Source organism: Mus caroli, unplaced genomic scaffold (assembly GCF_978045245.1).
Source record: "Mus caroli unplaced genomic scaffold, Mus_caroli_1 scaffold_10, whole genome shotgun sequence".
Classification (NCBI taxonomy): domain Eukaryota; kingdom Metazoa; phylum Chordata; class Mammalia; order Rodentia; family Muridae; genus Mus; species Mus caroli.
Window position 1 is genome coordinate 71,343,247 of NW_028227265.1, and position 12,664 is coordinate 71,355,910.

General features: G+C 35.1%; 1 protein-coding gene across 1 annotated transcript in view; it reads left to right on the plus strand.

Annotated features, from left to right (window-relative positions):
• Positions 1-12,664, plus strand: part of Galntl6 (polypeptide N-acetylgalactosaminyltransferase like 6) — a 1,086,926-nt gene that overhangs the window by 440,460 nt on the left and 633,802 nt on the right. The window contains exon 4 of the mRNA XM_021169756.3: positions 833-971. Within this exon, the coding sequence (XP_021025415.2) occupies positions 833-971 (139 nt within the window). The remainder of the gene's footprint in view (positions 1-832; positions 972-12,664) is intronic.

Consider the following 12,664-nt stretch of genomic DNA (forward strand, 5'->3'; position numbering starts at 1 on the left):
GACTTCGGGGCTGGTTAATTTTATTGTGTGATTTTTTTTTTTTATTTGCAATTCATTATAATAAGGTTTTAACAAATAAGAAAATGTGTAACCACGGAATTGCATATAAAAGAACTAATAAACTCAATGTACCCAAAATGCAATCCATTAGTTATTTTGTTAAATAGCCCATATTACAAGATTGACACACTTTAGCCTTTAAAAAGTATAGAGTAAGCGATAAATGTCTTTTTTAAATGCTAAATGTTAGTTTTACTGCGTTTTCAGTTTCAGTTGAATAACATGTAAATCATTAAGTGTGCCTAAGCTAATGTACAAATGAAGAAAGATACTAAACAGTATTTCCACTAGTGCCCTGAAGTTTTATGCATATGTCTGTTTGTAGTGCACATTTTAGTATGGTCTTTGCTTAAAAGTAGACACATATATGTGTGTAATGCCTACATGTGTGCATGTTTGATGTATGTGAGGTAGGCTCCACTAGAGAAATCACATTAGTGTTTAAGGTGGGGTAGTAATATTGATACCAGCTTCCAGCATCCACATGCAGGTACACTTACATACATATATAATAATTAATATCTAAGTAACACATATAAGAAAAATGAAATATTTGTCTTTGGGGTATTGTTTTATTTGTTTAATATAAAAGATTTCAATTCAATAGTTTTTCTGTGTATGTTGCATTTTAAACTTTTCTTTAAGGCTAAAAATATGCCAGTGTGTATAAATTTCACATTTTCATTTTCCGTTATCTGTTGACTCTCTGTTCTGGAATATGAACTGGATTTTCTTTCAGATGAAAACCTAATTTCTTTTCCTTTCTTCGTAGGGAAAGGTGAACATGGAAAACCATACCCACTTACTGAAGAGGACCGTGATGACTCAGCTTACAGGGAAAACGGCTTCAACATTTTTGTCAGCAACAATATTGCTCTAGAGAGGTCTCTGCCAGACATACGCCATGCCAAGTGAGTACAAGCATGCTAAGTATGTTTGTCTCCTTGATTGTTCTGTGTAATTATTAAATGCATATTACCGTGATATATGTAATCAGCATACCACATTAATCATTTTGATTGAAATTTTCATGTTTTGTAATTTTAAGTATGTGAAATTAAAGTTAAATAAGTTTATAAATTCTGAAAGAATGTCAGCTGCATTGGTTACCTTCTCATTGTTGTAATTTTTTTAAAAGGATAATAAAAAACAAAAGAAAAAAATAAACTAAGGGGAACGCTTTATTTGGCCAGGTTTGAGGTGATTTAGCTTAGGACAACAGAAAGAGATCTGCCCAAAAGGGCAGCCTGCAGCTATAGATGAATCAGAATGGGTCTCTTCAGGCAAGTACATGTGTGCATCTTACCAGCAGGGACATACACACATCTAAGTGACCCCCAATTAGAGATTGAGCAGGAAATTGAACCAGGAGGTAAAGTGTAAGGGCCACTTTCATTTCTTCTACCTAAACCCTACCTCCTAGAGTTTAGAAGACATCAGGAAACAACACCACCACTGGAGATCAAGTGATTGATGCATTAGCCTGAGACACATATTTTGAATCTAAACTATAACACAGAATCTGAAAAATAATACATTTTCATTACTTGTATTATCTTCATTTAAAAAATGTTTTAAAGAAGATATCCATACTTTTTCTTTGTCATTATAGATTGGAGATAATTTTTTTTTTATCCTGGTTGTTGATGTCACCAGAACTGTCTCTGGATATGAACCTTCAATGGAATGATTTCTCAGGCAGCTTTACTTAGGATCCTTGACCTATTATCCCCATAAAGAATGATTAAAATGAGCGATTACATGGTCATAGTTCCTTTTTCAATTTCCTGTCACTTTGTGAAATGCTTGTGGTTTTACAAATGACACTGAGTTATGTTTATTGAACTATAGCTAAATACAGTATAAATTAAACTAAGAATGGTGCTGCATGTTACCCTCTGGAATCTACCTCCCTTTCCCAACCTCTACATAATCCATAAATTGTTAATTTTATTGGGGTCAGGCCATCTAATCTCTTGTGGTTTTCTGATGGCTTAAACAAAGCCAAAAGAATGTCACAGCTTGGGAAGTGAATAGAATTTCCAACACCTTAACAAGGATTCAACTCCACTGGTGACTCCCACCTCAATATCCTTTCAGACACACTTATAAGAGAGGGGTATGGAGAGGGAGGAAGGGAAGGAGAGAAGGGAGAGACAGAGGGTAGGAAAGAGGGAGTTATGGAGAGAGCCAACAAAAATAAGAGAAACTACAAAAGAATTAAAGATTAGAGCCATAAATTAAGTGAGAATTGTATTTAAGTAAAACTCAGCATTTGATAATTAACCTGTATATAAGAAAATATCTTATGCATTAGGGCTATAGTTTTATATGCACCACTACTTTTTTATTTTATTTGTCAAAAATAGGAATTACTGCCTTTGCCATCAGAATGTGTGTTAAATTATATTTTCTAATATCCTTCAGTATAGGTAGGATTAATGTGAAGAGCTAACAGAAAATTCTATATACAGTCCTTGGCCTTTTATTCATATAAACGATGCCCAGATTGTCAACAATTATCTGTAGTGGTTCCCACTGACCAAAACCCTTTCTTTGTATGAGACATTATAATATCTAATGTTCCTCTATTGAAGATTAAACTGCACTTTTGGCATCATAAATATGTTCAGACAATAATTTCTTGCTGGGCGTGGTGGCACACGCCTTTAATCCCAGCACTCGGGAGGCAGAGGCAGGCGGATTTCTGAGTTCGAGGCCAGCCTGGTCTACAAAGTGAGCTCCAGGACAGCCAGAGCTATAAAGAGAAACCCTGTCTCGAAAAACCAAAAAAAAAAAAAAAAAAAAAAAAAAACTTTCTTTTATCTCCTTTCTCCCCCCAAATTTCCAACCTACTAAGGTACCTTCCAGTGGAAAGTGTTGCAGTCAGAAATAGGACCAGAGGGAAATTGACAGACTGAGCTTTTCAGAGCATGATTTTTGTGTCACCCCAATCTTGGAATAAAAAAACCAAAAAACAAAAAAAAAAAAACTATTTTCAAATTTTTATTACATCCACTGAATTTAGATTACCAAAAAAATATTATTCTAAATGTTAAGGAAGGAAACTGAACCTGGATCCTGAAAAGGGCCAAATGCCATGGAGTAAAATGATATCAAACAAAAAGTCAAAGCAAACACTAGCAGAGACTATATCAGAACGGTGTTCAGCGATGACCAGGATGACAGCTTAGCTGGATTTCAGTCCATATCTGATTCTCAAAAGGGCAACAAGTGGACCCTGCTGCTCCCTGACTTTGTCAGAGTCTCACTTGCAAGAAAACACAAGCTATATCCTTGCAGAACCCACACTGCTGAAAATCCGTGCTTCCAGTTTCCCTGTGCTTCTTGAGTGGATGGATTTGACAGTAACACTGTCAAATGTTCTATGCAGATGACCCTAGATATTACAGAATCAATTCAACACATATTTCAGTGTTATTCATGTAACTATTCTGCAGTTAACTGACCATACTTTGTTTATGTTGATTCAGTCTGTAAAGTGGGATGCAAGATTTGTGTGAGTGTGAAACAAAATAGTTTACAGAAATGTTGTACAGTCTCACAGTCCCAGAAGGAAAGGGTTCAAGTTCTTTCGTTTTCTTTCGTTTTTTTTTTCCTCTGGGCTTTAAAATTATTGTGAAAATATTACGTTGAAGGGTTGTCTTCAGCTTACTCTTGATTCTAATTCACAAGTTCAGAATTTGTATGCTTCTGGTATGCACTGCTGATCTGTGGACCTCTTCTCAAGCTCATTTTTCTAGCTTCTGTTCTAGTTGGTTTGCTATGATTAGTGTACACTATTGCTTACACTGAAGAATATTCACTACCAGCTACTTTAGAAATATCAGACCACATGGCTAATTCCTTTTATTTCCCTTGCTTCATTAGTTCTCACTAGTCTCAAAGCTAACAGCTGTCTTTGGTTGCATATGTCATAGACAATAATAGACTCATCTTAGAACCATGCATGAACTAAAGTCAAATGACAATGGGCAATAATTTGATGAGCTGTACTTATATCCTGGCAATTAAATTATGTCAAGATTTTTTTCATTTAAAATTTTTAAATTTCTTTTTCCATTTTTTATCATCTCCCTGTTTTGCAGACAGTTTATAATATCTGTGCTTTTATATTATCACCTTTCTCTAGTTTTTCCATACTATAAATCTGTATGTCTTCAAGTTATAACCTATACAATCTGTATATTTTTAACTACCCACCTCTTTATCATGTCTGCTGCCTCATTGTGTAGAATCTTTCTTTTTATCTTCTTTTCTTATTTTATTAGATATGATGGTGATAAGATATGAAGGTGTTTGTTTTACAGATGTCCTTTTACTAGCTATCTTAAGGGTTGACTTCATAATAACACATTTTAAGTTTTCGCCACCAGAATATGGTGTCTTACCTTCCTATTTAGACATCTATCTGGCATGTCACATATGTGTTTTGTAGTATTTACAACATCTTATTTAATGTACAATTAGGAAAGTAAAAAATTTAAGGTGTTTATGTGAATTCATAATATATAATATGAAGACATGTATAAATTATGGAAGATTGGTCTATATAGAAAAATGCTTTGCTAAATTTCTACATAAATATTTAAGTGGTAATGAAGGATTGAGGGATGCATGAGCAAGTGTCCCATCCTTGGCATAGTCAAGTCTAACTGTTATTATCATTAACATGATTCAGAGCATAACATAATTAGTGTATGAGAAAAAATAAATGTAAAAGGAGAGGCATTGGCTCTCTTGAAATGCCCATGCCCACTGATAGATACATAGGGACATTTATTCTAAAATGCCCATGGCCACTGATAGATACATAGGGACTTTATTCTGAAATGCCCATGCCCACTGATAGATATATAGGGACCTTTATTCTGAAATGCCCATGCCCACTAGTGGATACATAGGTACTTTTTTTATGAAATGCCCACGCCCACTGGTGGATACAGAGGACCCTTTTATTAAGCACCTGCCACTCCCGTAGTACCTGTAACTGGATAGACACAAAATCTTTCCTAATCTTTCAGTTATTTTTTATTTTGTATATGTGTATGTACATATGTTTGTGTTTGAGGTAGGGAATGGGGTGTGTATATGCCACTGGGAACTTGTAGAAGTCAAGGGTAATTTATGGAATGCAGAGAAGATCTCAAGTCTCTCTTTGCACTAAATGAGTCCCAAAGAATCTAACTTCAGTGTCAGGCTTGACTGTAAGAGCCTTTACCTGCTGAGCCAACTAACCAGAGTTTTAACACTCTTTCTCAATAACATTCATCTGTTTCCCAGAGAAAGAAATACATGAAATAAAGTGACATAAAAATAAATAAATAAATAAATAAATAAATAAATGTCTCAAATAAGGGAATTATATGACTGCATCAGACTCATATAAATAAGCGATTGCTATTTTAAGTACTTTTAATGCATTAAAAATGTTGAAATACAGGTTTTTATACAAATTTCCATGAATGTGTTTCTTACATGAGGTTTGGTACTTGTAAGGTGGCTGAGTATCTAGGACATTTTAAAATTACAATTGTCTTACCCTGCTTCGTGGCTTTTCCATTTTGTTATCTTATTTCATACAACTGAGTTTCCCTAGCTATGAATAGTTTTAGCTTCATGGCTTTGACAATAAATGTAATATGGAGTATTAGGAGCAAACTCAGTGATATCTCATCTCCTGAGAAAATGCAGGAGCACTGTTCAGCTCTTGGACCATATGATTGAATTTAGTAGTATTACAGTGATTTCACACAAGTATATCATACTCATGCTATCTGGACAGTTTCAGAAGCATTTGAGAGATTGTCCCAAAAGTCATTTTCTATTAAAATATTGCCTTTAATATTGCAATTCTGTTGATGAGAAATGTTCTCAGATGTGAGTCAAATATAAAATGTAGTACTGAGCTCCAGGATGAGGGACATCTGGCCTCCATGGCACGAGCTTCTTTGATATGAGGCAGCTACAGATATGAAGGTGTTGCGCTCAAAGTTCAGAATACAAGGACAGGTTTCTGCCTGCAAGAATGGCCCACATCAGGAAATATAGGTAGGCCAGGCATGGTACGTTCACATTCCTAATCACAGTTGTTTGTATTTGTGCTGGAATATTATCTGATAAGGCTCACAAAGAGCCAGTGTATTCATCTCGTTGTGCCTTGCCTATTGGAACATTTGTTAGGAAAGGATTCTCCTCCCCTGATAAAGAGCACAGTATGCCCCTTCTACAGATAACAAAGAGAGTTTGTGAGCATAGTCAGAACTTAGCTTAAACTTCTGACTGTTTAATATTCTATAGTCTAAACATCCTTATCTACTAAAAAAGGGTGTAATATCCAACCGACTTGATTTCCACAGTCTATATAATGAAGTTGAAAAGTTTGTTTTTCTATCTGAACTTTTATTTTTCTATTACACTACGGATGCAGCCTTCCTTTATTTCCCTGGCTACAGATTAAGATTTTTCAAACTGAGACCAGGTCTGCCAATCATTTGTAGCATAATCTACTAAGGGTTTTTAGTTAATTGTTTATTGTTTGTTTCTAATGATGATGCTTTATTAAATTCCTCTCTATTTACTATTTACCTTGCTTATTTTCATTTACATAAAATGTATGACATGAAAAATAAATTAATTCTAACTCTAAATTTGAATTGCCATTATATAATTAAATTAGTGGGTTAATTTGCTTTAAGAAATAATAGATATGTGTTCAACTTTTAATTAAGATTTAGTGAATATGCTTAAAATATTTATTTTAAATATATATTTAAAAAGTGATTTAATAGGTTTGACTTTTTAATGCTAAAACGCATTCACAGAAATGTTTGGATATAAGTAGCCAAAAGTTTGCCAAGAATAATATTTTCTATTTCTAATTTTAACAGATTTCAGCACATTATGGCTGGTAACAGTGACTCTTTTTTTAATGTTCTTAGGGTGGCATGCATGTGAAGTTCATTAATCACCTTCATTCAGTAAGCTCACAAGTAAACTCAGCATCATAGTACAATAGGATTCCTCTTCCTGTCCTCCAGTCGGGTGTGATACTGTCAGAGCGGAAAGTAGAAAATATGTTTTTTTAATCAAATGATATTCAAATTAAAAACATTTCAAAACATTGTTAAATTAAAAATATCAATAAAGGTTATAAATAAAGAAGTAAAGGAATGAAAGGAATGAATGGTCAATTTCAACAAATAAAAGTGAACCCTCAGAACTGAAATGTGCCTGCTTCCCATACTGAGTAGAGCTGTATTATTGTGTATAGATACGACAGACAGTATACACATCAGTCCATAATTGTGTTTCTGTAAGTCAAGATATAGATTGATAATGAAATCACTACAATAACACATTTGTGAACATTCTCCTCATCTTCTGACTTAAGACTGAGAAATAGGTAAGAGGTTTTGTCACTCTAAGTATGACTATGGAGAGAGCAATCATTTGCTGTGAGAGACAACAGCTGACTACCTGTCAGGCATTCAGCCCTCAGCGTGAATGACAGATCATGAAACAGAGTCTTTGAAAAGTGAAATAAGGCTGAGGAGAAGCCTGTCAGTGGGAAATCTGGGTACACAAAATAAACAAGCAAACGAGCAAACCTAGCAGCTTCACTCCTATATCTATTGAATTTTGAACTTTTTGTGAATTTATGGTAAGAATCAAATAAAATACTAAAAAATATGTGTGGCTGTGAGAAATAGAGTCCCATTTTGAATTCTGCAAAGAAAACAGCATAGATGTCAGGCATGGCTGCACTTGCCTGTGATCCTAACGTTTGAGAACCTAAGGACAGAGCTAAAGGGTTGGAGGTCAACCTGGGCTGTGTAGACAATTCTAAGTGAAGTTTCCAAACTGCAGAGAAGAAATTGATTTTTTTCTATAAATGTTAAAGTAGCAATCATAACTCTAAATTCACTATTTAATTTTACTCACTCCAGAATTTTTTACAAAGTAAAAGCAGTGCTAAAGAATATAACTTACACATAACAAATGTGGGTCTGAGAAACTTTTGTTATTCTTAAGGAAACAGTGTCAGCCTTGGGATCCTGGCATGCCGCCACCCCTACTTCCTCTGAAGAACCCTGCTTCTTCAGGATGCATACGATCCAATAATTTGTGTTCATGCTCTCCCCAAAGAAAGCAGCTTTTTCTAAACATAGCAGAAAATTGTAACATCTCAGTATACTCTGAGGAAGACTAGAGATTGGAAACCACTTGGAAGGCAGCCAGTTGTTTTTTTTTTTTTTTTTTTTCCACAACGATGTAGCAATGTCTGTAGACATTATTTGTCAGGAAGGAAGTAAAGAACCAGAGGTCCGGGAAGAGTCCTAAATTAAGTACATATGTCCAAACTTGGCTATATCAATTAATCCAGAGGTGGCCTCTTGCTGGGGACTAGTTGGTAGTTGATAAATCAAATTGAACTCTATGTTTATTATTATTATTATTATTATTACTATTTTGACTTTTATGCTTGTTTTTATGTTTGTGTGTTTTTAGCATGAAAAAACACATGATGTTGTGTAAAGACAGAGCGGTAGGGTGGAGCTGGAGGATGGAAAAGAATACAATAAAAATATACTATATGTCTTCAAAAGAGACATCATTTTAATGACTTCATCTGTAGAATGATATAAATTCCAAGATTCCAAGATATTATATTAATAAAAATAAGCAAGCAACCAAGAAGGGTTTATTGAAACTACAAACTGAGTATGGCCTGGAAAGGGGGAAAAAAACCTTTTAAGTGTAGAAATATTGAAGCAATCCCTTCTGGTTATCAACACTAGGACCACAAGACTCTATTGGAAAGATATAGACTTCCCTAAAATAATCAGGTCAATTATTAAGAATTAAACAAGGAATTCTAATAACAAACTTGGTGTGTGTAGAAACATTATCTTTTGTAATATGATATTAATATGTCTAGATTCCAACATTCTGTGATGCACAGAGACCCAGAGAAAATCAAAACAATAAAGTATGGTTTACATACACACATATGACATATGCACACACACACACACACACAGAGAGAGAGAGAGAGAGAGAGAATATCATACTATGTGGTAATAGGGAAATAGACCAATCAGTGAAATGCATTCTACACAAGCATGAATACCTGAGTTCAGATCACCAGAACTCACACAGAACCTGTATTTGTAACTTCAGTGATGGGAAGGAGACAGGAGTGAGGTTGCCCTCGGGCTTCTTTGCCAATCACTCTGGCTGAATTGTACAAGTCAAAGTTTAGGGAGATACCTGCCTCAAAATAAATATGGTGAATTATGCCTATACATGGATCAAGTTCATGTTCATGCACATGCACAAACATACGCACATGTACACACACATTAATATGTATACTAATATAATAAGAACACATACAGTCAAAAATATATAAATTTGCCATAAGAGATAGTAGAAGTTGTAACAAATAAATACTTTAAACCACTCACTTTCAATATAATGGCAAAACTAAAACAAAAAGTTACCAATAGCGGGGTAGTAGTAGTGCACACCTTTAATCCCAGCTCTTGGGAAGCAGAGACAAGCGGATTTCTGAGTTCGAAGCCAGCCTGGTCTACAAAGTGAGTTACAGGACAGCCAGGGCTATACAGAGAAACCCTGTCTCGAAAAAAAAAATTACCAACAAAATAAGAAAGAATGTCGTAGAATGTCATTAAATGGAAAACACTAATGATTAAACAGAAATTACAGCTATAGAGAAGAACCAAAAGAAAAATAACTAAGTTTAAAAAAAGTCTTAAAGCATCTTAACAGAAGTCTAGAAGTTATGCTATAAAGAAATGCTGAAGCTTAATAAAAATAGAGGTTATTTCAAAACACAGAAAAATACTCTGAAGAAGATCAAATAACAACTTGGATGAATTCATGACCCAACCAAGTATTTGAGAATTTATGGAGGGAGTCTTCTTGATGGACAAAACAGAGAATAAAAAGCAGATAAAATATTTTTTAAAAATATGGTTAATAAGGGAAAATATCTCAGATTTATTGAAAAATATGACACTTAAACATCAAAAAATCAAAATTTCAAGGAATATAAATGTGAATGGCCTGTAGAGTACTGATCTTCATGAGGCAAGAAAAATGTCAGGATTAGTAGGACTTAGTAGCCAGTTTGGTTCAAACTTCAAGAGTCTGAGAGAGGGTAGTTTATTTCCGGCAAATGTAAGCACAATACATGTGACCGCTTTCATAAAGATGGTTTCTGTAGATTGACTGAGAAACCTGGCTCATGATAAGGGTCTGAGGATGACTGATTTAAACATAAGAGTCTGGAGGAGCTCAGTGTGGTCTGGTCAATAGATAGAGCACCAGTCACCAGGCTATTAACCATATACAATCCTAGCCTTCCAGGCAGAAAACAGGTGATAAATCTCTTCCTTTGAAGAGAGCAGCTTCCATGTTTAAAATCCCTACTGTGCTAGTTACTATCTGTGAGCATAAGGACTATGTGTCTGCTACAAATCAAACAAACAGAATATTGACAGCAGTAAAAGAAACCTGTCTCACTGTATCCAAGGAAATAATAGTAAAAGGCACAGTGAAGGCAGCCTCTTAAAAACAGAGGCCCAGTAAATACATCTACAAAACAACTCCTATTCCTTAATTCAGGGAATACTGCAAAAGAGGAAGTGGAAATAAGCCAGAGGGTCAAGTCAGGGAACTAGCTGTGAGATTGTTTCTCCTAGTGATGTCAGAAGCAACACCATAAACTTTCACAAGCTTGACTGTCTAATCATAAGCTGAAGAAAGACAACAACATACTTGCTAAAGTGAACAGCAACAAAGAGGAGTTGGGGTGGAGATACAAGGCCTCCAATCTACACAAAGAACTACAGGCAACAAAGGCATGCTACAAGCAGGAGGAACAGTCTCCTCCAGGGAAGAGCATAGTAATTTGTTGTCCAATCAGGATGCCTGAAAACACACATTTAGGTAGAATTATTTAGACTGGGCAGGTTGTGTTTTGGGACATATATGCATGCACATACATATACATGCAAGCAATAACAATGAAAAAGAGGCCATGAATTTGAAAGAGAGCAAAGAAGGTGTATGGGAAGGTTTGATGAGAGAAAGGGAAAGGAAGAAAGGATGCCATGTTGTATAATTTCAAAAAGTAAGAGCATGAACACAAGAGGTCATTATGCCTTTGCTGTGCTTCACTCGCCAGATAAAGATGATTGCACAGGTTTCGATGATCATTGACTGGCTTCATTCCAGTATGGATGGGACATCAGCTCATGAACCACCAGCACTGACTGGAACTATTGATATTTGTGGCTGCTTGTGGAGGGAGAGTCCGTTTTCACTAGGGATATGGCTCATGATAGATTGTCCATGTTCCAGTAGATAGCCCTAAATCCATACACAGACTGTCAGGATACTTAGAGTCAATGGCTCTAATAATAGTATTGCTATGATGAAACAAATTACTAAAACAACTTGTAGAACAAAGGGTTTGTTAGGTCTTATGGTTTGAGAGGGACAATAATCAGAAGAAAATCAGGAAACCCACTGTAAGAAAGGATTGTTTATAATTCTCTGAAGCTGTGTAGAACTCAATATTAATCTCATATTCAATACTATTTCACTTTTTGCCTAATCATGCATGATAGCATTAGAGCTTCCACATTATTATTATTTCCCTTGATCCAATATTTCTTTCAGTTCACAACACTGAAGTCTGTCTTGGGGTTGACTTCTTCAGCTTCCTATCCAGTCACAGTTCCAACACACTGACACCAGAATGTTCTTTACAAACGTGTGGTTCCTTTTTATGCTACAAATGCCCAGTATATTTTCCAATCTATGTTGTGAGATTTGATAGAAGCAACAGCTACACTGACACTTCTATTTTTAACCACCTTGTCTATTTTGAGAGATAAAATCTTTCCTGCTTTCTCTTCCCTCACCTTTTCATCTTGTCTTTCCCAACAATCACTTACAACTGATACCACATTCGAAAATTTCTCATGGCTTTATACTGCCTCTGGTTTCTTTGATATTCTATCTTCCCTTGTTAATCTAATCATAAACTCTCTCTCTCTAAAATATACTGCCAAAATACATCTGAATGTGCCCACTTCTGAGCATGCCTCTCTCTGTTCTAATACCAGGGTAGCCTTACTGTTGGACTGCATACATTTATTCCTGACCTTCTGAAATGTTCTGCAAAGGGAGCAATCCCTGGGCTTTAAGACCTAAAGAAAAACGGTGTTTAAAATACTTACCAGGCACTCATTTTCTCAGATACAATAACAATTTAGAAAATATCAGCATCATATTTTTACTCTTTACCTAGCCCTCATTGCCTTCATACTGACCATGAATATGCAAATGCACAGATGATCATGTACTCATTCTACTGTTTCATAGTACAAGTCTAAAAAGATTACCATAAAAGCTTTTGTTTTTCCAAATAACATGTTTTTATTTAAAATATTCATATGATCAAATAAATATATGGGTAAATGGGTAAACAAGTAATGATAACCCCTTTGTACTCAAATACTCATGCATGGCAGTCAACACTAGTTTT